The 27,610-nt window shown below is 47.5% G+C and overlaps 1 protein-coding gene across 2 annotated transcripts in view; it reads left to right on the top strand.

The window, feature by feature from the left end:
- Positions 1–27,249, top strand: part of Zbtb40 (zinc finger and BTB domain containing 40) — a 72,128-nt gene extending 44,879 nt beyond the window's left edge. Inside the window, exons 4-18 of one of the 2 annotated variants that reach the window (XM_008848562.2) lie at positions 1,513–1,705; positions 2,272–2,414; positions 7,666–7,858; positions 9,468–9,604; positions 10,436–10,637; positions 11,184–11,317; positions 12,867–13,035; positions 13,332–13,793; positions 14,475–14,681; positions 18,453–18,617; positions 21,346–21,560; positions 22,656–22,818; positions 23,417–23,503; positions 24,692–24,918; positions 26,565–27,249. In XM_008848562.2, the coding sequence (XP_008846784.1) occupies positions 1,513–1,705; positions 2,272–2,414; positions 7,666–7,858; positions 9,468–9,604; positions 10,436–10,637; positions 11,184–11,317; positions 12,867–13,035; positions 13,332–13,793; positions 14,475–14,681; positions 18,453–18,617; positions 21,346–21,560; positions 22,656–22,818; positions 23,417–23,503; positions 24,692–24,918; positions 26,565–26,759 (2,892 nt within the window). In that variant the 3' untranslated portion in view covers positions 26,760–27,249. The remainder of the gene's footprint in view (positions 1–1,512; positions 1,706–2,271; positions 2,415–7,665; positions 7,859–9,467; positions 9,605–10,435; positions 10,638–11,183; positions 11,318–12,866; positions 13,036–13,331; positions 13,794–14,474; positions 14,682–18,452; positions 18,618–21,345; positions 21,561–22,655; positions 22,819–23,416; positions 23,504–24,691; positions 24,919–26,564) is intronic. The other variant, XM_029553791.1, reaches the window with a different exon arrangement.
- The last annotated feature ends 361 nt before the right edge of the window (positions 27,250–27,610 follow it).

Here is a 27,610-nt window from a genome sequence, read left to right on the forward strand (position 1 = left end):
GTGTGGGCAGGTGTGTGCACATGTGTGTGCAGGTGTCCACAGGGGTCAGAAAAGAGCATCCAATTCCCTAAAACTGGAGTTAGAGGAGCTTCCCAGCATGGGTGCAAGAGCAGCAAACAGTTTAACTACAGAGCCAGCTCTCTAGCCCCCTTTAGTGTAGATTATTGAACTGTTTTTTCAAAGTTTACTTTTGGAAATGACTGAAAAATATAATAAACCCTTAAAGGTTAACATAGAATCCATTGTGTACACCTAGAATTCTGTTTTAGTGACTTCATTTTTTTCAAAAAAAGTTTTGCCAAAATAGAACTCTACCTTCCCATTGACCTTTCTCCTGTTCATATAAGAAATGTTCTGTCAGACCAAAGAAAGAAATGCTTATTATTATTATTATTTTTTTAACCACTACAGTTGCTGATAATTTTACCATGGTCTGGAACATTCATGATTTGCTCTGTGGTGAGACCTGGAGTTTAAGGCATAGAGCTGTGTGGCTCTAGATCAGAAGATGAGAGAGAGCCTGTTGACAGGGTTACCTGGAGAAAGAAAGGAAGAGTCAACAGAACCTTGGGCTGGAGCATTGCCAGTTTGTGGCCACCTGGGCCACATAGCAAGACCCTGTCCTGTCACAATAATAAAGTTTTAAGCCAATCTTAGACCCCAGTTATGGCTATGGATTTGGGAGAACACTGAAAAGGGCTGGTCACAACAATAAAGTTCTTACCCATGGTGCTTCAGTGTCACTCAAGTCTGAGAACTGTGACACTGAAGCCACAGTCAGGTGGGCTGGTGTTGCTTCCAGAAGAAACTTTGAAGCCCCTGTAGGGTAGAAGCAGTCATTACCACAGAGATATTAATATGTGAGTCATGTTCCCTGACAGCTGGCACCTATGAGCCAACACATTGTTAGCCTTATTACAGAATGTATCTAAAAGTAATAAGGCCCGTGTCTTTCTAAATAGTCTATCATTCAGACTGTAAATGACTTAAAGTGTTCTTTTTTCCTAACTAGCAAGATTTAATTGCATTCTCAAATAATAAAATGACAGTTCATTCAATTTGAAATTCAGATATCCTTGCCTGAGAAATACCAGTGTCATATGATTCAGAAAGGTATAATTAGGTAAGAAGCACATTGAATTTGTTAAAAATACACTGCACACCTACTGTGTGCTGGGCCATGCTCCTTGCTAAGCATACAGATCCCTGTCCTCCGGAAGTCTGTCGGAGAAAGCATTAGTCAAACAGTTAGTTTGGTGTGTCAGTGCAGGAGGAAGAGCTGCAGAGAAGAGGTGGTGCCTTTGGCGAGGGCAGAGCCAAGGGAGACTAGAGGGTGGAAGTGGCTCCTGTGGTGGATTAGCTGGTTGAGTTGCTGCACCTACTTCTGGGCAAGCTGGTGCACAGTACAGGACAGCTGGAGTGGGGGAGGGTCAGTTGTTGGGGTTCTTGCCTCACAAATGTGATTCTCATAGGCAACTACTCTCTCTTTCTCTCTGGGCACTTGATTCACAGGCCATAATAGAATGTCTCATGGGTGAAGGAGGACATACGGCATTCCAGAGAATCCTGGACAAAGTACGAGATGAGAGCTTGGACATGCAGGCAGCTATATCGCTGATGAGACTGTGCCAGGATTCTGTACCTGCAGTCAAAGCAGCTCTGCTAGCTCAAGAGCCAGAAGATGCAATGCCATTGCAACCAGAAGGTGGGAAGTAGTCTAAGCCTGCACGACCCAACTCCATCCGGGGGATACGGACCCTTGGTGGCTTTGTTCCTAAGTGGTTTTCATGTAGGTTCTGTGTGCCATCCAGAAGCTGCGTGTTAAATATGCACAGGCTATGTGAGAGTCTCCATTTCTGTCCCCTAGTTACCTAGGCTGTATCTTGACAAATTGAAGCGCCTGTCGCTGTTCTGCCTTTCAAAAAGCCGCATGTCCACAGCAGTGCCTGGAGTGCCCAGGGTGGCTGGTTCGCCGGCAGCACTTGAAGGCTGAAGCCGCTCTCATTTGGATTGGGTACAAAGCAGTGGCCTTGCCAACCAGAAGTTAACCTCTGGCTGGCTCTGAAGCTTTGTGTTTCGACAGATAAATGAAACATTTTCCTTTCATAGAGTTTAAACAGAATAATAAAGTATTTTCCTCTCCAGAAGTGATTCTGCATTCAGGTGCATGGAATCGCTTTACTATTCTGTTAGATCTCTCGACAGACCATGCTGTCATTTTCTTCAAATTGACTAGCTTCTCTTGTGTGTCTCTAATTCTTTCTCCCCCAGGGAGTGCAGGGGAGGGAAAGACCTTGTCTATTCTGTTACTGGAACACAAAGAGGACCTGATACAGTGTGTAACACAGCTGAGACCGATTGTGGAGTTCCTGGAAACAGCCAAGGAGGAATTCCTGCCTGGCTCTGAGAGAAGGGTAACTGTGTCAAGCCTGTTCCCCCTTCGAATGGGTGTGGAGCTTGTTCTGAAACCTCGCCAGCGCATGGCACTTCTTGCCTTGCAGTACTTCTGTAGCTCCCTCGTAGGAATCGCCTTGAAGCTTGGGTTCCTGTTGTACCCTTCATTCCATTTCTTGCTATGGCTTACTTTGGGCTGTGCACCTTGCAGCATACAGCAGCTGGGCAAGTGGATGGACAGATGTACACTTCCTGCTCCGACTCTGCTTCTTTGCTAGAAGTAGCTGGAGCAAGAGTTGAATGTTAAGGCACATTTCAATTATTAGGATGTTTTTCTTTGCAGAAATGATGCATGGTTAATGTGTAGATTATGGAGGAAAACAAGCAAAAAGGAAAAAACAAATTCACCATGGGGAGATGGCTCTGCTGACAGAGCACGTGCTTCCCTCTGTCCTGCAATGGGGTTAGCGCTCAGGCCTCCTCCCTAGCTTGCTTGTTTATTTACTCTGCTAGCACATTTCTCCATCTATAGCTTGGATTCAGGGCACTATAGTATATCCTAGCAGGCACGCATCATGGTTCATTCACTCTTTATTCTTGGGGTTTGTTGCCTTTTTTTTTTTTTTTGGTATTATAAATGATGTGGCCGAGACACAGCTCTGTCTACTTTTCAATATTACTTCCTTTGGGAAATTGGAGAGAGAGAGAGAGAGATCCTGTAGCACCAGCTATAGCTGGCTGGGCTGGCCTCAGTGTCTGCCTGCCAGGTGCTGGGATTAAAGGTGTGTGCCACCATACCCTGCCCCTTCTTAGGTTAAATCTTAAGGAATTTTGGAATAGAGTGTAAAAGTGTTTGGTAGATACTGCCAAATTGCCCTTGAGGGAGGTCACACCGATCTACTCTCCCACCAGCTAGCTGCTAAAATCCTCATAAAACTGCTGGCATGACTTCCCAAGGCAACTAGATAACAGTATTTGTGGGTGTTATCGATTTCAGTTTTGTGCTAAAAATATGTCTATGTCTAGAAGGAAGGATGGGGAGAGAGAACTGTTGTGGCATCACTTCTTAAGACTGTAGGCAGTGACTTAAATGTCCAGCAGAGATGTTTTGAAACCACTGGTGTGATGGCCGAGCTCTGGGTTCATAGTGATGGTGGATTCTGGGTTCCATCTGCCTTACATGGAATATCCAGGTAAACAGCTAGGTGGAATAGCCTTTAATCTCAAAATTACATTTTGGGAATTAATTATGTTTTAAATTTTTTAAGTTCTGTGAACACCACAGACAAAGATAATATAGTGGAAAAAATGACCTGTTTTTCTTCTAAGGTTACAGATTAAGTGTAATTGTGGGCACTCGGTTTCAGTAAGTTGCTATTGCAGTAGAAGCCCTTGGTTCCCTGTTGAGAGATTTCATTCTGTTATTCCTCTCAGCCTTTTCCCGATGAGCCAGGTTGAATGTGGACTCTGAGCTGTTCCATTACCTTGGTAAACTAGCACTTAGAGGTGGAACCAGCCCCAGCCTCATTCTCTGCAGCAGGATAGACCATGCTGTCATTTTCTTCTGTCACTTTCAGTTTATTTGACAAAAAAAGGCTAGAGCAGAAGAACTTCAATTAGGTGTAAATCACAGAAACTTCTTAAGCTGGGGATCCACTGACACTGCATCGACTGCTCCTCCTGGGGAGACCAAAGCAGCCTGAGCAGGTGGAGTATAGCAGTGAATGTCAATCCCATAGCCAGTGTCTTGGCATCATGAAGAATATGCACCTGGGCCTTTTAGAACTTATTTTATGAAATTTGATATCATGCTTTATCTGTGAATGCCTTGAATTCTTTCTGCAAGAGAAGATAAAATAGGAATTTTTCACTTGAAGGCATAAAAATAATTTAAAAAAATTTTTATTTATTGTTGTCTTTTTTATGTGTACAAGTATTATGCCTACATGTAGGTAAGTGTACCCATGTTGTGCAATGCCTGTGGAGGACAGAAGAGGCTGATGGATTCCCTGGAACTGGAGTTAAGGACAGTTGTTAGCTGCCATGTGGGTGCTGAAATTCGAACCAGGGTCTTCTGCAAGAACAGTCAGTGTTCTTAACTGTTGAGCCATCTCTCCAGCCCCATAAAAATAATAATAATTACTTTTAGTTGCCATTTGTTTATTGCCTTGCCTCCTGTGTGCCAGGCAATGTTCTAAAGACTTTAAATGTTACTGAATTTTCCTTCCCAGCAGCTGTGGGGCCTCATGGATAGATACCACCACCCTTGTAAGAAGCAGGAGCTTAGGGAGGGTAAGGCTAGCTCAGAGGCTCTGTTGGGCTGTGCTGGGGCCCTGGCTTCTAATCAAGCACATCCTCTTCACCACTCTGCAGATGACTCCCAACCAGTGACAGCACACCCACCTCCTTCCCTCCCCTCCCTCCCTCCCCTCCCTCCCTCCCTCCCTCCCTCCCTCATTCCCTCCCTCATTCCCTCCATCCCTCCTTCCTTCCAGATTTTGTTTTTACTTTTAATTATGTGTATATCTGTATATCTGGGGGTGTGGGGAGGGAGGGGGTGTTGTGCATGTGAGTACAGTACCCTCAGAGACCAGAAGAGGGTGTCAGATCCCCTTGAACTGGAGTTCCAGGTGACTATGAGCTATGTGATATAGGTGCTGGGAACCAGACTTGGTTCTTTTACAAGAGCAATACTTGTCCTTAACCCCTGAGCCATCTCTGCAGCCAACATTGCCATTTCTGAAGGTGCACATGTGTCTTTAAGGGTTACACCAGGTTCTAAAACCTGCAGCCTCATCTTACAGAATCCTCATGAAGACTATGCAAGAGTTGGTATGGTTATCTTCATTTGCAAGTGAAGGAAAGAAGGCTCCAAGAAGCTAATAACTTGCCTGAAGTCACACAGTGATGAATAACTAGGACTGGGGTACAAACTAGGTTAGTCTGGCTTTAACATGGCTGCTTTGCTTCTCTGGACATCAGAAGGCTGCTATGAAGTCACTATGGGCTTTAAATACAAACTCTTACATTTTAAATGATGATTTATTTAGTAGATGTCTACTGTATATTAGACCTTACCCAAGGAAGAAATAGCTGCTCTGTACTAACAAGGAGAGAGGAGAGAGGAGAGAGGGGAGAGAGAGAGAGAGAGAGAGAGAGAGAGAGAGAGAGAGAGAGAGAATGAGAATTTATTTCCTATATAAAAACCAATTTGGTTTCAAGGCTAAAGCCATTTTACAATGGGAGATGATTTGATCATCGCAGCTGCTAAGGAATTCCCATGACTGTTCTGCCTGACTTTCTCCTGAGAGCTGGCACTTCCCAAAGGAAAGCTCAGAGCTCAGTTACTGTGAATCTGTGGGTTACATACACTGAAATAATCCCTTGCTTTATCAGTTCTAAAAGAGCCATCCTGTGCATATGCATTGTGGTCCATTAAGAAATAGTTCTACTACAATAGAGAGGTATCTGTCACATGTTTTAGTTTTCAACTTTTTAAAAGCTAGAGCCCTGTGACTGTTTCATTCAGAAAGTCCATTGGTAAACTAAGGAAGTGGAATTGTTGAGTTGTGGAAGCATGTGGCCATTGAAAATGATAAGAATGGGTAATAGGACAAACGTAAGGAAACAGAGTCTTCAGGCCTCTGGGACCTTGCTCATGTGAACTTACAGCAGTGGTGAAGCATGCACAAAGCCCACGCAAACAAAACTCAGACAAAAACTCAGCATAGAACAGGGGAAATGGGCAGCAGGTCCCAACCTTAGCGGAGGAACTATTGGCAACTGATCACTTCTGGGTGAGGGAAAGTTGCTCTTTAAGGGTGTGACTCTAGGTAGGCTGACTAGACTCCAGTGGATGGACTTGCACAGAGGGACATCTAGGCACACAAACTTGACTAGATAGGCTTTAACATATATGATAGAATGGATGCATGAAATTCAGTGGCAGGGGCTATGGGGGGATGTGGATAGGGAGGGGTTCTAAGTATGATTAAGATGTATGAAATGCACAAAAATCAATAAAAATAGATTGAAAATAAAGAATTTCTTCTCTCAAAAACAAAAAAGAATGGATAATAAATTCACAGCAGCTGTTGGGGGTGGTATATGGGGTGGTGGTCACAGCACAAGCTTTTAATCACAGCACTCAGGAGGCAGAGGCAGGTGAATCTCTGAGTTTCAGACCAGTCAGGGCTACGTAGACCCTGTCTCAAAAATAAAGCAAAAAGAATTCATGGCAGGAAGATAGATCTGTGAGTCGGAGCCTGTTTAGTTCCCAGCACCTATGCAGTAAGGCAGGCATGGTTGCACGTGTGCCTGGGGGAGGGACGGGGGGATCATTGAGGCTGACTGGCCAGCAGCCTAGCTCCAGGTTCTGTAGAGAGACTTGTCTTAAAGGAATGAGGCAGAGGGTGACAGAGCAGGACACCCAGTATCATCCCCTGACCTCCGCAGGTGCATGCACAGTAGCACACATTCACACACGTGTGTGCTTGTATACACAGAAGAATTCACAAGAAGCACAGCTTAGCAGCACACAGCTGTATTCTCAGCACTCAAGAGGCTGAAGAAGGAGTGCGAGGCCAACCTGGACTGCAGAGTGAGCACTGGACAAGCCAGGACTGCATAGCAAGCCCTAGTCTCTACAAAAAAAAAAATAAACTAAAAAAGCACTTTACTATTTGTAGCCACAGACTAAATTTTTATGGTACCAATATCATGAGCATGGGATAGAAATGGAAAAATGTTTTAAGCATGTTAATTAAGTGCCACCCTGTTTCTCAGTCTCAGTGTCTGAAACAAGCCAAATCCAAAGAACCAGTTGAGATATGTGCTCTGCAATGTATCCTACAGGTTAGGCATGAGGGGCTCACAGCTGGCTGTGGTGGTGCACACCTGAAATTTCAGCACTTAGGGTGCTGAGGCAGGAGGCTTGCCTTGAGTTCAAAACCAGCCTGGGCCATATAACAAGTACCAGGCCGGCCCTTTTTCTAAGAAGATTTTCAAAAAACACAACCTGTTAGAAGCAGAACGTATACCTGCAGGCCTGCCACCGGGAAGTTGCATAGAGCTATTTGTGTGGAGAATGTTTTGGATTTTTATTTACACAGAATAGGGAAGGGACTATGCTAAAAAGTAGTGCTAGCGACACACCGGGGAGGGCTTAGAGATAGGCATCTTGTGATGCCACCTTGCTGGCTTTTCCAGCAGTGTGTCAGATCCATTTTGAATTACCCTGACTGGTGTTTGCTTGATTGCATGTCCCTGCAGGTGATTCTGAACTGCTGTGAGGGCGGAACACCCAAAGAGACGATAGAGAATTTGTTGTACAGAATGACTGAAGAGAAGACCCTACCTGCCGAGAGCCTGGTAAAACTCTTCCAGGCTGTGAGGATTGCATTCCCAAACCTGGGCTGCCTCCTGGAGAATTTGCAGAAGGTAGCTGTGTTGCCCAGCACCACAGGTACTAGTTAATTGTTCACTATCTGGGCAGAAGTTGTTCCTGCAGAAAATCACAGCTTAAAGCACCCTTCTGGCTCCATGCTGAGGAATTGAGATAATGTTAAGAAAAGGCATTGTGAGGCTGAAATCTGAACACTCTTCTCTGTTGAGCTCCCTCTTGGGGTCCCCATGGTTCAGGCTTTACTAATGGACTCCCACATCGATATACCCAAGACTGGCCGGGGTTATCTATGAAACTGAAGGGACAGAAGGGTCCAGGAGGCTCTGCCTTCTGGCAGGCTGTGTAGCTGGATATGAGTGGCAAAACTCAAATCTTGATTGCCCTATTCTCATCTGAGTGCTGTGTGCTGTGGTCCTCAAATAGCAGCCTGGTGTCCCTCCACTGCTGGGAGGGAGGCCATTTCCATTCTTGGAAAGCTCACCTGGAGCCATTTTGCCCTGTTCCAGAGCACAAGGGACCAAGATGGCTTTCAGAAAAGAGAATTTCTGGGAAACAGCAGAGCTGTTTTTCGTAGCGTGTAGTAATATATTCTTACACAAACTAGGGCAATTCCAGACATGAAGAAGAAAACAAGCTGTAGTCCTCATGTTAAAAATGAGATGCTGTAACTCATGCTCATAGACTTCCATAGTTTTTAGATGTTAGCAGTGAGGTGCTGGAGCTCGTGCTCATAGACCTCCATAGTTTCAGTTGATTTCTCCTATTTGGCAGTGTCATAACAGTCTCACATTTCTAGAAACTCCCTGTCACCCTATTTTTTGAAGACTGTGTATTCCATCACAGGAATGAGTGTGGCATGTTACTCAAGCCCTGATTTGGGCAGGTGTGGTGTAATGGTGAGACTGGAGTGTCGGGACAGTGGCTTTGCTGCTGACACCATGCTTCATAGCTCTCTGACCTTAACAAGCAACTTCACTTTCTGAGCCTCATTTTCTCTGGAATGGTTATATGAATTGTATCTTATCACATTCATTTTTGCGGCTACTGTAAAATGACACCTGTTAAACATTTAGTACAGTGCCTGGTGGGTAGTAGGCCCTCAGTGAATGTCAGTGGTCGCTGTCTTTGTCATAAGCAGCATCGTCACAAGTTATCAAGTGTCAGTGCTCCTTTGCTTTCACATCACTTTTTAAGGATTAATTTCCAGAAGTGGGTTTGCTGGGTCAAAAAGGAAAGTGAACATAGAAATATCTGTAAAACTAAGGGAAATGCCTGATTTCTTGGATTTTCTTTACTTTCAAAGAAATGTGACTTCTTAGAGAATACCTAACAGATGGGCTCAGAGGGCATTTGAGTAGACCGCAGTCAGCTTCTAGGCACAGCCTTGACTCGTGGCTGCTGGTATTGGGATTACCACATGGACCCTTTGCCTCAGGCTTCATGAAGTACAGCCCTTGAATCTGTACATCTGAGCAGCCTTCTTATTACCTCCCTGCTGAGTAGTCACTGGATTCTTCCAGGCACTGGCTACAGGACTCCGCTCTGCAGCAGAAATGACTCTTGCACTGATCTTTCTCCCTCTTGTGCAGAATATCCCTGTGTTCTGTGGGAGAAACCCTTGGGTGGTTTTGTTGCATCAAGCTTTATTGTTCTGCTGATGTCCTTACAGTCCATCCAAACCCTGATGATTATGGTGCTGAGCTGTTGAGACGCTATCATGAAAACCTCTGTGAGATTTTCACAGACAGCCAGGTGCTGCTAAAGGCGATCTCGCACCTGAGGAGTTTAGCCCCTAGAGACAGAGAGGTAAGCATGAGGGGGAGGGAGGGCAAGGAGGGAAAATGTGAATATGCACACAACACATTTACATTTTCTGTAAATACACAGACGCAGCTATGTTAAGAAATGCCCAGAAGGAGAAATGGAAGGCAACTCATTTTTCTAAAGCAAAGTATCAAGTAGGATAGTTGCAATATTTTTTTAACATTAAAAAAATTTATACCATGACATGCATGTGGAGGTCAGTTCACTCCTTCTACCATATGGGTTCCAGGGATCGAACTCGGGTCATCAGGTTTGGTGGCAAATATTTTTACCCACTCAGCCATCTCACTGGCCTGAATAGTTGCAGTTGCTATGGCAATTCCTCTTGCTCAAGAAAGGCATTTATAAAGAAAGAACTTTCTCACGAATAAGAAATCTCTCAGTAGCCAGATTTGGCAGTGCACACCTTACGCACTTGCGAAGCTGAGGGAGGAAAATAGTGAGTTCAAGACCAGCTTAGGTTATATAGTAAGACCTTGTCTCAAAACAAAACAAACCCTTTCAGCTAAAAGAAAAAAAAATTTTAATTTTATTTTTTGTGTGTGTGTGTGTATATGCTAAAGTCAGACCCAGGACTTCGTGTATGTAAAATAAGCTCTCTACCACTAAGCACTTCCTTTATTCCATCCACTCTCATATACATAACAAAGTGAATTTAACTTTTCAGAAGAAATTCTCCCAGGTTGAGAGAAGTGAAGGATGTTGAAATCCCTCCTCTCTGAGAATGCATTCACCCTAACTGGGTACCAAGTCTTAATAGCTCCGCAGCTAGCCCAGGACCAGCGTCATGCACTTTTGTGTTGCATCTTGAAGGTCATGGAGAAACTCGTCAAACAGTCCTGTGGCTCAGGCGGCTTCAGTTCCCTGATGTCAGCAGCTCTGGAGAAGCAGACTCTCTCCACAACAGTCATTTGGCAGCTGCTGCTGGCGGCTCGGGAGACCAAGACGTGTCCTTTGAACCTGCTCTTGGAAGAGATAGGAAGGGAGCCTGGTGCTGGGGCTTTCTTTTGTGCAGGTGAGTTCCCTGCCCTCTGCCATAGTTTTGCTCCAGTCGAGACAACTGTCATCCCCCAGGAAATAGGCGGACTCTCTTACATAGTCATCCATGTCCCTCCCCTCAGGAGTCACAACAAAGCAAGTTCCTGAATTCTTCTGCACAGTAGGGTGATCATAGTAACTGTAATGCACCATGTGTTTCAGAAAGATTGGAAGGAAGGACTTGACCTGTGTTAAGAGAAGTGATGTCTGAGCAGCCTGGGTAGTGAATCCTGATTTGAACTTTACATAACATACACCTGTATGGAAACATCATGTGGTAAATGTATGTAAGGTTTATGTGTCACCAAAGAAAAAGCAAGGGCTGGCAATTTTGTTCAGAGACATAGGCATTTACAACCTCATAGTGATGTACTCTGGTTACAGTGATATTAGCATTTTCCTCACTCCCCACCTCAACATGGAGACAGATGAATTGTGTTGTCACTGTGGAGAGTGGAGCTGAGAGGTTAAGGAGAAAATGGTGCCACTGTTAGCCTGAGTTTCCAGTCTCCTTTTCTTGCAGTGACTGCCCCAGAAAGCACTGTCTTGGAAACTGTCTTGAGGCATGGCAAGTTGATCACAGAGGCCATCCAACAGAGGATGGAGCTCAAGCACTTCTCTTCAGAGGACGAGCACCTGGCTGAGGCCGTGAAAGAGGTTTGTGTGTTGGAGGGCAGGCAAATCAAATTCTGTACTTTGCTGGGTAGACCTGGGTCCATGTTCATTTGCTGTGGTGCACCTGCGTGCCTATGCCCTGCCGAGCTCTCCTTAACATCCTGGCTCTTAGTCCTCCAGCCCTTCCGTGGCAGGTGATGGCATCCCCTTTTACAAAGGAGCCCAGGTGCACACAGTTGAGGTACATATCTAGAACACTAACAAGTAAGCGGCTAAGCCAGAGTTCGAAACCAGTCATACAGCTCCAACCTGCATTTCTTCAGCTGCTTAAGCCTTGATAGAGCTCATGAAGAGCCATGGTTTTGTTCTCTGCCACGTCCTCAGAAGCAGCTGGTCCCAGCTGAAGGAGAGGAAAGTTGGTTTTATTGCACATTCTCCTCTGACTCCTTGAAAGAGCCAAGATAAACATAGATAGAACAAAGCTTTTGCCCATATGGGGTAGCAAATAATGCCAACTCATTTTCTGTAAAGCATCTCACAGTGTGGCCAGCATGCCAGAAAGTCCAGGTGGGGGCTGAGGGGGCCTTGAGGATGTCCAGACCAGGCCATGTGTATCTCAGGTGGGAAAGAATAATAAAGGAACATAAAATTAAACTGCAGATGTACCTGGAGTGTCCTTTTGATCCACATAGGTAGAAGGGCAGGTTTCTAACCATTCTCACTGGCGACAGCCCCGCCTCCATCTGCTTCTCAGACAGGACATGCTCCTGCAGGGCTCCAGAGGCAAGGCTCATCTGCCCACCTTCTCTAGAGTGCCACATACTTCAGAGCTGGGGCTTCTGTAGTTGATCATTCTAGCCTCACTAATTAGTCTCATGCCTATCTCCAGGGACATCAGGTTTATTTAGACAGACTTGGAAAGAGCAGAAATAAAATATCTTCCAAACTGAAAGTTCCATGTGGCCATCTGTGGGATGGTCTTGCTTTATTTTCTCAGTGTGCTGACTCTCTGCTCATAGCTCTAAAATTTTGAAAGAGAACATCTTTGAAATCATATTCTTGGTCTCTTTAAAGCCCCTATTTGAACCTGTTTTAAAACGCTGAGTGACTTTATGAAAGAAAATGATGTTTAAAGGGGTACATCTAAGTGTCTAAAAATATGAAGCCACTGGTCACACAGAATTACTTCTAGACATGGAGACAATTATATATTATGAAAAATTATCCTGCTCTCCTCCACAGAAACAGCTGCTGTCAAATCCTATAGCTCTCCAGGCTTTTCATGTTAAGATCTAGAAAAGCTCTTTGGGAGGTTCCCGGTTGCTAAGAAGATAATTCTTACAGAAAACACTAATGCTCCCCTGTTTGTTCTTTCTTTGTATTTCTTGATATGTGCTTCCCTGGTTTTGGTTTTGCTAATTTTTTTGTCCTTTGAAAATGGGGCTCTCTACATGTCTCCCAAGGAGAAGACTAAACCACTTACAGGTGGAGCTGGTCTTCTGGAATTAGCTTTCTCTCTCTCTTTTGTATTGAGGACCATGGAGAAAATCTGCTGATGTTAATGCAGCTCTGTCCTGTGGTGTTCATTTAGATGCTGAGCGTTTCCTCCGACACAGCGAGCCCTGGGGCTTCCCTGAGAGCGGTGCTAAGCAGGGCCGTGGAGAAATCTGTTTCAGCTGCTGCAGTCTGTCGCCTCCTGTGCAGTATCCACAAATCTTTTCCTGGCCTGCAGCCCATCATGCAGGAGTTGGCATACATTGGTAAGGAACAGGGGGCCCCTAATGGACCCCGGTGCACTTTCTATATTGAGGAAAAGAAACTGCATTTCATGTAGGAGTAAGTGGTACCTCAAGATCTTTATTCCTAACAGCACCTAACAGCCAGGAGCGCAGTGTGACAAGGTGCTATTTGTGTTTAGTGGCAAGTAAAGTAACAGTGATATTCAGAGTTTCCCAGGATCTAAGTAGTCTCCCATCTCCTCTAAGAGGGTGTTAGAGAAGTTATAAAGGATAATAGAAACAAATGTCCCAGAGCTGTGAGTTTCTCTCCTGTGCAGGTTTCCTTACTAAGGAAGACGGAGAGAAGGAAAGGTGGAAGGTGAGTGACAGAATTTACCCTCAAGCCCAGGAAAAGGAGAAGGCAGCCGAGGCAACTGGAGAAGACTGCCAGCCCGCAGAACAAAAGGCTCAGAGGGAAGCTGGGTCCGTTCCAGAGCAACAGGAGAAAAACACTTCCACCTTCCCAGACTCTGCCAAGAAGAGCTTCGTCTGTAAAGCTTGTGACAAGAGCTTCCATTTCTACTGCCGTCTGAAGGTGCATATGAAGCGCTGCCGGGTGGCCAGGAGCAAGCAGGTGCAGGGCGAAGACGGCAGGGAGACCAAGGGCTCGGAGAAGGAGCTGGAGAAACATCAGCCGGAGGCCCGAAGCACAGGTGGAGAGCCAGATGCCCCCAAGAAGAAGAAGAAGAGGCTTCCAGTGACGTGTGATCTCTGTGGGAGAGAGTTTGCCCACGCCTCAGGTAGTCATGGCCGCACATAGTGTAGCTTGGGCTCCAGCCTGGCCCTGTCTGTGCTGAGTGTGGACGGCACAGCAGTAGAACGGGTGGACAGAGGCGAAGAGCATGGGCATTGGAGTCAGCTCGCAGAGCTCTGCTTTCCTATCTGGCAGGGAGGTCCCTCCTCCCACTTTTTTGCACGTTAGGAAATTTTGAGGTAGCAGAACTAAACAGCTAGTACAGTGCCCACATACTAACCTGAGCTATTACAATAGTCGTAGCGAGCTCTGGGCACTTGGCTCTTAAGGTTCTCCCAAATCATTTACGTACTGATAGGAAGTTATGAAAACCATGAAGTGTAGAGTTGGGATGCTTTGCCCTGCCTCAGATGGTGGGTGAACCTAATGCAACATGACTGAGTTTTGTTTCCCTATTTGTGGATGGCGGGTCCCCCTTAAAAGGCGGGGGAGGAGATAAGCCAGAATCATTTATGCCCAGTTCAACCAGGAATGAGGCAGAGGTGACTGGGAGTGGGTTGGTGGTCATGTGAGCAATGTTGCAGGCAAGGCAAAGGCTAGGGTGGCCTGGCCTCCTGGGGCTCATGCTTGAGCCTGGCCAGTGCAGCTGGCTTGGGCATTCTCCTGCTGAATTCCTGACACTGGCTGCTGGTGTCTCTTCTGGGCCCACCCCGGCACCCTTCCCTAGGCATGCAGTACCACAAGCTGACTGAGCACTTTGATGAGAAGCCTTTCTCCTGTGAGGAATGTGGGGCAAAGTTTGCAGCCAACTCTACCTTGAAGAACCACCTCCGCCTTCACACCGGGGACCGCCCATTCATGTGCAAGCATTGCCTCATGACCTTCACGCAGGCCTCAGCCTTGGCTTACCACACCAAGAAGAAGCACTCGGAAGGTGAGGGCACCCTTCCTTTTCCTGCAGACTGCCGCTGGAGGAGCTGCCTAAAATCTGTTTGGCCTCAGGCACGCACAGTTCTCAGGGAAGCAGAAGCAGAAACAATTCCAAATCTCTAGGTGTGTGACTAGGAACCCTTATGTGCCCTAGTGTGCAGTGCTTACCTTGAGGGTTTCTGAAGAAGTGGGCTAGAGCATCATTAGATGGTTGGGATTTACATAAGGCCAGGAATCGTTTGCACTTTATATGTGGTTAAAGCAGGAGGAAGACCTGATGGACTATCTGCTGTGGATTGGGCCATACAGGTGACTAGCTGGAATCCCTGTGCCCAGTACCTGCCAGCCTGAGGGCCAGGGAGGAGGCACAGAGACAGTTGTAGAGCACTGTCAGTCCAAGACTATGGAAAGAAGGTATGGGGCCCAGTGCAGTGGCAGGGAGGTCAGGGAGGGCCTCTTGGAGCATGGAGGAGGTAGCAGCAATGCCTACATGGCCTCACCTGGATGGTTACAATGGCTTCCTCGGCCTCTTTGTCTAAGTATTTCCCTTACACATTTAAAACTAGACCCTGTCAGGCCATGCCGCTGCTCAAAACATGCAGTGGCTTTTCATCTCATGCAGTGTGGAATCTGCGTCCTCCTGATGGCCTGCCAGCCCAGCCCTGCTTGAGTGCCCCGACTCTGCTGACTTCCGCTCATTGCTCCTGCTCACCCACGCTCTTCTCCCGTGTTAGCTCCCTTGCCAGGCCTCAGGCCCACCGCGCATTCCTCCAGGACTTCTGTTCTTACCTTTCATGGGCCTCCTCCTTCCAGGTATATCTGTTTCACTTCCTCCCTCCTCCAGGCTTTCCTCACCTTCCCATGAGGCATCCTGACCACCATAGAGGACACAGCCCCAGCCTGCTCTCCAGCATTACTTTTCTCCACAGTGCTTAGCATGTGACAAGCGTCTGCTTCATTCGCTTATTCCATCCCTAGTTAGTCTCCCTGTTAGAACGCAGGCTTTGTGAAAGTAGAGCTGCTGGTCTTTTATAGGGAACTTGGAACAGCCCTCAAGAAACACTTGTTGGTGAATGAATTTCTTGAGTGCTATTCTGGGCATAGGGATATTGTTAATGCGCATGCCCTGCTCTTGTGGCGCTTACATTTCAATGGACAAGGCAGACAGCAAACTAATGTGTGATAGAAGTCAAGAGGGTAGTCATTTCTGTGATGGAAACTAAAGCCAAGGAGCACTGAGGACCGGGGGTGGGGGGCTCAGGTGTGCTGTTCACCCCCTCAGGGATGGCCTTGGGTAGGCCAGAGCCACTTTAGAAACCTGGATAAAGTGAGAACTTAAGCCAGAGGGAGGTCTTAGAGGAGGGCAGCGCTTCTCTAGAGTCAAATGAGCTCTTACCTGGATCACATAGCCCTGGAAGCAGCTGAAACAGAATCCTGAGGGGGGACCATGCGGGGAGGCGATGGACAGAGGGGCCATCAAGGCAAGGCCTTTGTATAAGCGAAGGTCAGGACTTTGGCTTTCTATGCTGCCCTAATGAATCACCAAAAATAATAGCTTAAAACCACATATGTAATTATCTTATCACCCTGGAGGTTAGAAGTTTTTTTTTTTTTTTTAAAGAAAGGGGATCCTAGATGCTAAAACCAAGGTTTCAGCAGAGCTGGGTTCATCAGAATTTGGGGCTCTGGGAGACTAGGTTCCTGGCCTTTGCAGCTTTTAAAGACTGCCTTGGTTCAGGGCCATATCACACTAGCCTCTGCTCCTGTCACAGGCCTCCTCCTTGGACCCTTTGTTCTCCCTTTTACCTGGGATTCCACTAGGCCACCTGGATAGGACAGCACAAATTTCCACCAGGTGATACTTAACTCAGTCACAGCAACAAAGCCTGTTTTCTCTGTGTAAGGCAACAGTAACAGGTTTTGGGGATTAGGACATGGAACATCTGTGAGCATTATGCTCCTGTGAGTTGGGGAGCAGAGGGATAATAGGCTGTGATTCACACTTTGTGTGTTTGTGTTGCATGTGCATAGGGAGCCAGAGGTCAATATTAGGTGTCTTCCTCCATTGCTCTCAAACCTTATTTTTTGAGACAAGGTCTCTAACTGAACTCCAGGCTCATCAGTTGTCAGGTCTAGCTGGCCAGCAAGCTGCGCCTATCCCTGTGTGGGTGCTTCCTTAGCCCCACAGCACTGGGGTACCAGATGCAGCCACCATATCAGGCTCTTACATGGTTGCTAGGGATCCAAACTCAGGAACTCAAGTTTGCATAGCAGGCACTTTACCAACTGAGTCATTTCCCTAGCTTCTGATTTCACTGTTAATTGTTCATTGCTGAGTTTAGACACAGATAGTGGGAGGCTGTTATGATAGTCTAGTGTGGAAGAGATGGTCTCCAACTAATCTTTTAAGTCAGAATTGAAAACATTCAAGTTTGGGGACGTATATATGCCTTTTTGAGACAAGGTCTCCCTGTAGCCGTAGCTGGCCTGGACCTCGCTATGTAGACCAGGCTGACCTTGAACTCACAGAGATCCACCTGCCTGTGCCTCCCGAGTGCTAGAATTGAGGCATGCACCACTATGCCTGACTGGGGATATATTTTTGAAAGTGAATATGGCAGGATTCATAATGGATTAGATGTGGGATTCAGGTGGCTTTGGGGTTTGGGGCATGAGCAGCTAGCTGAGTGAATAGTGCTGCCATTTCCAGAGCTAGAAAAAGCTGGAGTGGTTTGGGCCAGGGCAGGTGAGTGGAAGGGTCAGAGCATCAGGAACTGCATTTGGGGTGATACGGTAGGTTTGGGTTCCAGTAGAGCTCTGGGTGGCGAGGTGAGCAGAGGGGAGCTGGGTGGGCAAGTCTGGACTTGTGGGGAAAGGTGGAGTTGGCAGTTGTAGGTGGCATGCAAGGCTTTGAGCTAAGATCTCTAGAGAGTGGGGGAGGGACATTGAGGACTGAGCCCCAGGATTCTTGGATCATTTTAGCTTTCCATTCAAGAAACCCTTTGTTTCCGAACAAGATCTTATTTCAAAGCCATCAGTTTTAAAAAAAAAAAAAAAAAAGAAAAAAAAAAAAAGAAGTTGAAGCTGCCAGCCCTAGTTGAAGTGGGGCTAGTATTGAAAGAAACCGTCTGGAGCCCCTCCTGCCCGATTACCACTTCCTAGCCTTTGGAGGAGAGGAGCACGTGGCAAATACCAGTTCTCCAGGCTCACCGGTCACCTGTGTTCTACTGGTCGAGCTGTTCCTTTCTCATGAATTGGAAGTGGAGGAATCAAGGGGAGCATGGTAACTGTAGCAGGGTACTGGAAGGCTGGCATTCCTCCTGAATCCCTGGCTCACATTTGTGGGCAGTTGGGAATCTACGCTAGACTTTTTGTTGTTACTTTGTTTTGAGACAGGGTCTCATGTAGCCTAGGCTTTCCTTAAACTCAAGTTACTCTATACTGTGTTTTGCACAGAGAAGATCCAAACTGACATTTCTGGACAGAAGAACCTATCTGCTACTATCTGCTTCTTTGTGGTAGCCTGGTAAAGAGACAGGTTCTCTTGGTGACAGCAGCTTTGTTCCCCCATCCGGTTGCACCCACCCACCGTGTGATGGGCTGTGTTTGTGAGGTGCTTGTGTTTGTTGAGGTGGCTCAGACTCACCCAGCATTGCCTGAGGTAATGTCACCTGCAAGTGACATTTCTCTGGTGTGTGCTTTAGAGTTTGATTCTGTTTGTAGGAATCCTATCGATGTTCAGTGTTTGTTCTTACAAGCCCTTGTGTGTTTACAGGGAAAATGTACGCATGCCAGTACTGTGATGCTGTGTTTGCCCAGTCCATTGAGCTGTCCCGTCATGTGAGGACCCACACTGGGGATAAGCCATATGTCTGCAGGGACTGTGGCAAGGGCTTCCGGCAAGCCAATGGCCTCTCCATCCACCTGCACACCTTTCACAGTATGTACTGCTCTCACCATGTTAGGCACCATGGGCCAGACTTGGCATGGAGAATGGGTGTAACAAGTCATAACAGAGATGCCACTGCACCAAAGGGCTTCATCTGAGCCCTCTCCTCCCCATTCTATAAAGCCCATAGTCCTTGGTTCCTACTTCAGGAAGAATCCCATCTTGGCATATCACTGTTGGAGTCTTACTTCTCTGTCAGGACTGTCTCTTTGTCTTCCTCTTTAGCTCACCTTCCAGTGTTCAGCTGGCAGGAGCAGATTATGTTGCAAGGGGAGTGCTTCTTCACTGTCAGACTCACAGGGATAATTCCATTGCCCCATCTAGCTTCCACTTTCCACTCTTCCCTCCACATTCATCCTGTTTTCATGCCAGCGTTTCTACAGGAGCTGGTCGGGCTGTTTCTGAGTTAACATCCACTGTGCTAGGTGGTACCGGGCACCTTCCCTCCAAAGCCTTCTGCCCAGCGTTCTTCTCCAAGTGCCATTGTATTTCACTTGAGTTATTGGGGGCTGTCCCCACTTCCTCCTTTCTACTGAAGCCAGTGACATGCAACCCCCCCCACACACACACACATACAGACACACACGTACAATGGTCTGTTGGGTGGCTGGCCCCTTCATTTTCTCAGCCAGCTTTATTGTAGGTGTCGTGTGGTTGACAAACACAGCAAACAGACCAGGCACTTGCTCTGAAAGCCACACAGGCTTAGACTTGGATCCCGATCCTGCCACTTACTTTTTCTGAGACTAAACAAATTTCTTTACCTCAATAAGCCTCCTCTGTGCCTTTCAAAATAGATAAATAGTAATACTACCACCTTGACTTGGTTGCAGAATTAAATGAGATATCACATGTAAAGCACAAAGTTCCATGTCTGGCACAGAAATGCTCAGTAAATGCCAGAGATTGGTGTTGCTGGTGATAAGCACAGCCCTGTCGGGTACCATCTGTCACCTCAAGAGCATGTCTTTTTTGTGTGCCAGGGACCTTGCTTCTCTTTCTTCCCCTCCCCTAGCCTTCCCACATACCAGTTTGTAGCTGTGGGCAAATCACGTCTCACAGATTGTGCTTTCTATAAGCACATCTACATCTCGTCAGCCATCTAGCAAGGACTTTGTCAGAATTCCTCTTGTGCCCAGCATCTGGCTGGACCCTGGGTCATGCAGAGGAATATAAAGTGTGGTTATGTCCCCTAAGGAGTTAGCAACAGTGTCCAATTACAGTCATCCAGATGAGTAGGGTTTGGCCTGGATCCAGCACTACAATTTTGATGTCTTCTGGACCTCAGGACATGACATCCTGCTTTTCCCAGTGGCGTGAGAATCAAGGAAGGGGAAGACTTAATTTTTAGGACTCAACCTGTTGCCATGCCCTAGAGTATACCATTCAAGTGGATCCAGTGTCCTGGACTCTTTCCCCTCTGCAACCATTCCTGGCTTTCTTAGGACCCACAGCATTACACTAGAAACTTGTGTCAGAGCATCTTAAAAGACAGTATGAATGGGACTGGAAAGATGGCTCAGCAGTTAAGAGCACTGACTGCTCTTGCAGAGGAACCCAGATTCAATTCCCAGCACCCACATGGCAGCTAACACCATCCTAACTCCAGTTCCAGGAGATTGGACACCCTCTTCTGACCTCCATGGGCACTGCATCACACAAGTATACTTATACACATTCAGGCAATACATTCATACACATTAAAAAAGAAATTTAAAAAAAAAAAACATTATGAACCTGCAATTTGAAAAGCCCGTCTGTCCATGGGGAATCTAGGCAATGCTACTAAAGACTGCCTATCAGGATTCCTGACACTACACATACAGGGGCTTCATGGATTGAACCCTTCTTGTGGGCAGAATCCTGTATTATTAAAATGTCTTGTTTCCTGTTGCTTTGAGGAAACTTTTTTTATTTTTTATTTTTTTTTGGTCTTTTTGAGATAGGCACTCACTATATAGACCACTATATAGACCAGGCTGGCCTCCATGCCCCCATGCCCACCTTAAGGAAACATTTTATTTTTGAGGTTCCACTGAGGACTTGGCATGTCCAGTTACATGTGTAGTTCAGGGCAAGAGCTTACAAATGAGACTACTTGGTAATTATACCCTTGGTCAAGGTACTGACCATTCTCTAAACCTTGATTTTCCTAATCTGTAAAATAAGACACATGCTAAAACCTTGTCCCAGGGCTGTGGGGGGCTTAAGGAGCTAATACGCCTGAAGTACCTGGAGCACACCTGTGTTGAGCACTCCCCAGGGGTCATCTGTATGAAGATCACTGTTGGATCTCAAGTAGGGAGCAGAGAAGCATTCCTCAAGCTACTGCAGAAGAAACAGTCACACCTTAGGGAGTATCTTGGAAAGCTCTAGAGTGGAGAATACAGACCTGCCACTGCAGACTGGAGGTGCAAGCAGGATGCTCCCTGGAAAATAGGGCGGGATTGGACTTTAAGACTGGAAGCAAGGGCTTGAGTGAGCAGTTTGATTTGGCAGAAATGTAAGTCCAGGAGGCTAGGAAGAATCCTATGTCCTGAGCAAGGGAATGGGAGCCAGATTATTACTACACTGACTTCTGGTCATTGGAGTCTGGCTCCTCAGAAGCCTAAACAGTCGTCCATCTTGCTGTGCAAAGCCTTCGGTGTTGCACTGACTGCTGCTTGTGGTGTTTTCTCTCTCTACCTCTCCTTCCCATGGATCTCCCTCCCGGAACCAGACATAGAAGATCCCTACGACTGCAAGAAGTGCAGGATGAGTTTCCCGACTCTACAGGATCACCGAAAGCACATCCACGAGGTACACTCCAAAGAGTACCACCCCTGTCCCACATGTGGGAAGATCTTCAGCGCCCCTTCCATGCTCGAGCGGCACATGGTGACCCATGTTGGAGGGAAGCCCTTCAGCTGTGGAATCTGCAACAAGGCCTACCAGGTGACCTGGCCACTAGGAGCTCCTCCCCATTCCTGCCGCGCTCCCCATTGGCCCCTCATTCCTATGTGTGTGGTGTGCAAGTTGTTCCAACTTGTTTCCAGGATGTGACAGTTCTCAGGAAGAATGGGCTGGGGAAGTAGCTCAGCAGTAGAATACACACTCAGCATCCACGAGGCCTTTGATGCCACCCCCAGCATTGCAAAGAACACAATTGTCACAGATTATCTGTAGAGTCCTGGTCACGGTGATGCCAAGGGAGAACTTTAATCAGCAGAAAGTTCCTATGCCTGTTCCCTTAGATTCCAGCTTTATCCTTGAGTAAACGCTAGTTTTCCCTGAGGTGCTCATGTTCTGTAGACCCTATTGACCCTAGGTATGAAGGACACAAGAATAATAATGAGTAGTGAGACATTACCCTGAATGACCATGCTTGTTTAACTCCCAGGGAAGAGCTATGTATTTCTACTTTGGTATGTTATTAAAGTGAAACCCTGTATCGTTCTAAAAAGAAACTGCATCTGTCAGGAACTGGTCACAGAGAATAGAATAATCCTTGTTTGCTGACATCTGTATAATCGATGTATAGACAGAGAAGAAGCCGCTGATTTAGACGTAAAGAGCTAGCTGTGTGCCAGGACTCATGCTGTGATGAATGGGGCAGAGCCAAGGAAGACCTGGGTGAGAGCCTAGGAGACCAGGACCTGCGGATAGAGTGTTCCCAGCACATTTGTGGAGCCAGGGCTTCTGCTCAGCAGGGCCCTCTGCTGTACCCCAGGCCTCGGAAGTACTAGTCTGGTTACTTATTAGTGTGGCCCTGGGCAAGTCACTTAACCTCTCTGTGTCTCAATCTCTGCCTCTCTGGGAAGAACCTGACACCCTTGTCTGAGCTTGTAAGGAGGACTTACAGAGGACTCAGCTGAGTTCCACCCATATTGGCCTCTCCATGAGCATAGCTGCTTATTCCTACCAACACCAGCCTCTAGCATTAGCATGATTCTAGATCTATGAATTTATCTCAGACCAACAAGCCACCTTCCTCCCCACATGGCCTTGCTAAAACTTTCTAAGACCTAACATTTGCCAAATTCCCTGCAGCAACTGTCTGGCTTGTGGTACCACAATCGGACCCACCACCCAGATGTGTTTGCTGCTCAGAACCATCGGTCATCCAAGTTCTCATCACTCCAGTGCAGCTCCTGTGACAAGACCTTCTCCAGCACCATTGAACACAAGAAGCACATCAAAGCGGAGCACGCCGGTAAAGCTGGGGTACAGCCGAGGGTGAGGAAGCATGTGGGAGGGGCTAGATGTCATCTTGTCCTTCAGTGGAGGAGCTTAAGTGGCAGTGATTCTCTAGTCCCTAAGCATAGAGCAGGGTAACCTCCTAGCAGTCCTCATGAGACCCAGCCAGCACCTGGGAAGGATGTCAGCTTTCATAGCAGACAGGTCCATGTAGCAATCGTAACTCCAGCAGTTAGCAGCTGCATGACCTTGCCAGGTGACATCTCTTTTCTGAGATGTTTGCTTCTCTTCAGAATGGGAGTTATTAATACCTCCTTGCAGGTACATTTGGGGATAATCATAGCAGCTGTCAGTTACAGAGTATCTCCTTGTGCAGGGCACCAGCCAAACACTCTGTGTAGTTTGTCACTTAATTCTCACAAACCTCTTTGCATCCAGAGAATCTGGACCCAATCCGTGCTCTTTACCACCAGGTTACACAAATCTCTCCCTATACAGGCTCCCAACTGGCAGGTGCATGTAGAGTATGAGTCCTCACCCCACCCAGCTCTGTTCCCCTCTAGCTCTGTTCCTTTTGTTCCTTGCCACTACTTCTTTCCTCTCACATTCCACAGATCTGAAGTTCCACGAGTGTAACCAGTGTAAGGAGCTCTTCCCCACACCAGCCCTGCTACAAGTTCACATCAAGTGCCAGCATTCAGGTCAGTGGCCCTTGTGCACTCCCCGAGCCCAGCAGTGGTGTGTGAGTCTTGACTCTGCCATTCACAGCTCTGTATCCCAGCCCAAATCCTTTTACTGGGCCATGCGTCCATTTCATCTGGAACAAGGAACATTAGTGCCAGCCTCATAGGATAACTGTGAAAACTCTCAGGCCTGGCACCTGTAGCCACCTGTAGGAGAGCCACCGCTGTCACTGTTGCTGTATTTCATCAAATAGAAATTGCATCATTCTTAATGAACCATGGAGAAGGAGAAGTGCTTCCAATTAAATTGTGCTTTCTTAGCACTTAGAATCTGTGAGCTATTCTAGGGGTTTAGTCTTAACATGATTTTTATCATATCACTCAAGTACATACATCAAAAGGAAAACAAAAAATAGTGAAGACTGGAGCTTCAGAGTAGCTTGGGTCCCAGTTGTAGGCGCACATGTATTTCCCGTGTTACTCTGCCCTCAGAGCATCAATGTGGGGCACGAGCTGTAGGACAGAAAACCATTGGGTTGGTCACTTGGACAATTGACAAAGCTGAACTGCTTCTGGTTCCTGGTCTCGGAATGTAGCGAATCTCCCATTTGCCTTCTCCATCTTAGCCTACTAGGTCCCTGGGAGGGAAAAGTGTGCACACCCCACCTTAGGGGTGTTCTTCTAAACCCTTGACTCTTGTCCTGCAAGCCTGGGTGTCCGTGTGTGCACAGTCATTTTTGATGGCACCTGACTGCAGGCTAGCCCACAGCAGTTGGTACCACTGATCCCATTTAGAAGTCTTAAGGTGTGCTTCTTGAAGGTTAGGACTACAGCTCAGTGATAGGCTGCCTGCCTAGCACATGTTCAATTTCCAGCACCAAAGGGGGGAAAAAAGATGTGCTTCCCCGCATTGCGGAAATGCAGTCTCATTGCATTGCTCTCCATGGGCATAGCAATGAATAGCATAGGCATCAGCACAGGAGATTTAGCCGAAGTCTCATGCAAGTGGCACTAGTTGGAGGGCCCCTCACCTGCATCCAGTTCTGTATTTGCCGTGTTATTAGGAGGGTCCCTCCAGCTGTACAACCCTCAGGTGCCACGAAACCTCACTCTGCACCTACTCTGCCATCCTTGCTGCACTTTTATCTCCCCTGCTCTGGGTCATTCATTCTGCCACAGTCGGATAATCTCTTCTGCCTCCTCCAGGGACCCAGCCGTTCCGGTGCTTGTACTGTGCGGCCACTTTCCGCTTCCCCGGAGCACTGCAGCACCATGTCACTACAGAGCACTTCAGGCAATCAGAGAGCACCTTCCCCTGCGAGCTTTGTGGGGAGCTCTTCACCTCCCAGGCCCAGCTTGACAGCCACTTGGAGTCTGAGCACCCAAAGGTGACGGGCAGTGAGACCCAGGCAACCACCTCTCAGATGGTGCAGGTGATTTTGGGGCTGTTGGGTGCATAGAACATGAACGTGGGTTTCCTGGGCTTCTCTCGGGCCACCTCTATCCCAACACACAGTCTTACTCTATGGGGCTCTTTAAAGGATCCTTCAGGTAATACTCTCGTGATCTTAAAGCCTCTGGACCACTTACCAAACTACAGAAAGTTCTAGTCTTTTGGTGGCCCCTAGGGGACTAAACCTAGAACACAAATTTGCAAAAGTGGAACAGCATTGGTTTCTCCTCCCAACTCATGTATTTCTGCTTCTGCAAAGCACTGTGGGATGCGGGGCGGAGGGCGGGGGTCAGGAGACCCTGGAGAATGGTGGCTGCATTCTTGCATTCTTTGTTGGGCAGGGTCACCAGCAGGTAAGCCGTAGGTAGACCCTCGGGATATGGTACAGATCTGGGCAGGCTGTGCCATCACTTACCTAGTTCACCTCAAAGCCCACCCCTTGGTGTGAGAAGGTCAAGCTCCGTTCAGCCTCTCTGTTCCTGCTTCTTTCTTACTCTCCTGTCTTCTCTAGAGGGCAGTAGAAAAGGAAAATAACTGACTTCTGGTTGTCAGTGGTTTGTAGAGAGAGTGGAGGGGACTATAAGCAGATGGAAGTTTCTCCGTCAAGCTGTCTTACTGTCCAGGTGTACAAACCAGTTATTTGTAAGCCAGTTGTCTTCCACAGCCTCTGGGGAATAGAGGGCAAATCAGGGGCAGGAGTCCAGGTGATTCCTGCTGTCAGACCACCCAGGCTATTTTTCTGCTTTTATCCTTCCTAAAAAATGAAGGTTCTTGGTAAGGTGTCTATTTTGGGTAGGCGAAGACACCAGCCCTAAAAGAAACAAAAGCTGTTTTAAAACTACCATTCCCGATACCTGTTGACTGGTCACCATAGTTGATCTCATTTCTACTGCAGGGCTGTGCCCTTCGAGACACACTGGCTTAAAAATGTCGAAGCATCAAGGTGTCAGAAGCATCAGCTTAGAGGTTCAGCAGGAACCACAGATGAGCACTCTTAGAGCCAGGAAGGCCAGCAGCAGCAGATTGCAGGCTTTCAAGGGCAGTCCTGGCCCGTGGAGGGGACAGAGCCCTGCACCTGCTCCACTAGCTGCTGAGCCCAATGAGTGAGGTGCTAGAAGCCACAGTTGAGCTACTTTCTCCTCCTAAGCCTGACACTACAAGAAGGCTTTCAGGCCCAGAGAGCTTTAGGGGTACTGCCTGATGGGGTAGGGGAGACAGGCTCAGGTAAGTCACCCATTTCCTTAATCTAAGCCAAGACCAACTGCTCTGGTGGCATTCCCTTCACAAGGCACTTAGTTCTGCAGTGTCATCCTCAAGACGGAAAAAGCTAGTGTGAGCGAGCCACTGAGCCACCGTTTGCTGGGGTGTAATCATAGAGTCTGTGCCCCTGAGATAGCGCACTGAGCAAAATTATAGCAATTTAGTGCAGTTATTTAAATTGTTTGCCTGCCTCTCTTTTGCATTGCTGGTGTGTAAGACTTCCCCCTCTTTCTGTTAGGTGTAAGTAATTGTTCTTCTCGGGCAAGAACATAAATATCATCATTACAGTGTGGGATGGGAGCCATGTAAATGCTGGGCACTCTCTGTAGACACTGCCCAGAGCAGCCTTCTTGTCTTTCCTATCAGGTAATCCAAACTCCAGAGCCAGTGGCCCCGAATGAGCAGGTGATCACTTTAGAGGAAACCCAGCTTGCTGGCTCGCAGGTGTTTGTGACATTGCCAGATTCACAGACCTCTCAGACCAGCTCTGAGCTTGTGGCAGTGACTGTGGAGGATTTGTTGGATGGCACTGTCACCTTGATCTGTGGTGAGGCCAAGTGAGTGGCTGCTCCTCCAGTGGAGGCAATCTGTGTCGGAGAGGAAGCCAGCAGCCTGCACTCCACCCTTCCTGCCATGCTGAGCGGTGAGCTGCTCGGCTCAGCACCACCATTGCGCTCTCATGTGGAAAACCAGCGGAGGCCTGGTCATTCTAGGACCCCAAATGTCTGAGCCATCCACTCTAACACCAACGGTCCATCCTTCATGGCCAACAGCCTCTAGCCCACGGGCTACAGCTCACCTCCAGTGAAGTCTAGCTTCTGAAATGAGAGTCTGAAGGAGCAGTAGATGGGAGCTAGTGACCAGAGTGGCCAAGGAGACACAGCATGCCAGCTGCCCTCAGCAGCAGGGCAGTTAGCTGGGAGACTGAGCTCACAGACGGTCTGTAAACACTTGCCAGTGCCTATGGGCATTTAAAAATGAGAGGGAAACACCAGCACAGCCTCCAGGCACCCCAGCTTGGCACACTTTTCCTTCTTTACACCGCCCCCCCCCCCCCCCCCCCCCCCCCTGCCAGTCAGTGAGGGGTGTAAGTCCTCCCTACGCTCAGGTGCCTCTGCATCCAGTGTGAGCACCAGGAGTATGGCAGCAGGCCAGGCATTGGTGTGAACAACATAGGAAGCCCTCACTGCCATGCCTGGTCCCTCCTGCTCAGTCATCAGCCCTTCCTGAAGCAAAGTGTTTCTGCGGGGGGCGGCATCCTGTGAGGCCATCCAGCTGAAAGGTGTCTCTGTCTTCCTGCATCTTCTTCATAGCTGATTCCTTGAGCGCTTCCCTGTTATCCCCACCCCTTCCCCTTCTGTTAATCAAGGCTGAAACCTCTCCCCAGCCTGGAGGCCTCTTGCTGGCTTCCT

This window comes from Nannospalax galili, unplaced genomic scaffold (genome assembly GCF_000622305.1).
Source record: "Nannospalax galili isolate Female #2095 unplaced genomic scaffold, S.galili_v1.0 scaffold184, whole genome shotgun sequence".
Taxonomy (NCBI): domain Eukaryota; kingdom Metazoa; phylum Chordata; class Mammalia; order Rodentia; family Spalacidae; genus Nannospalax; species Nannospalax galili.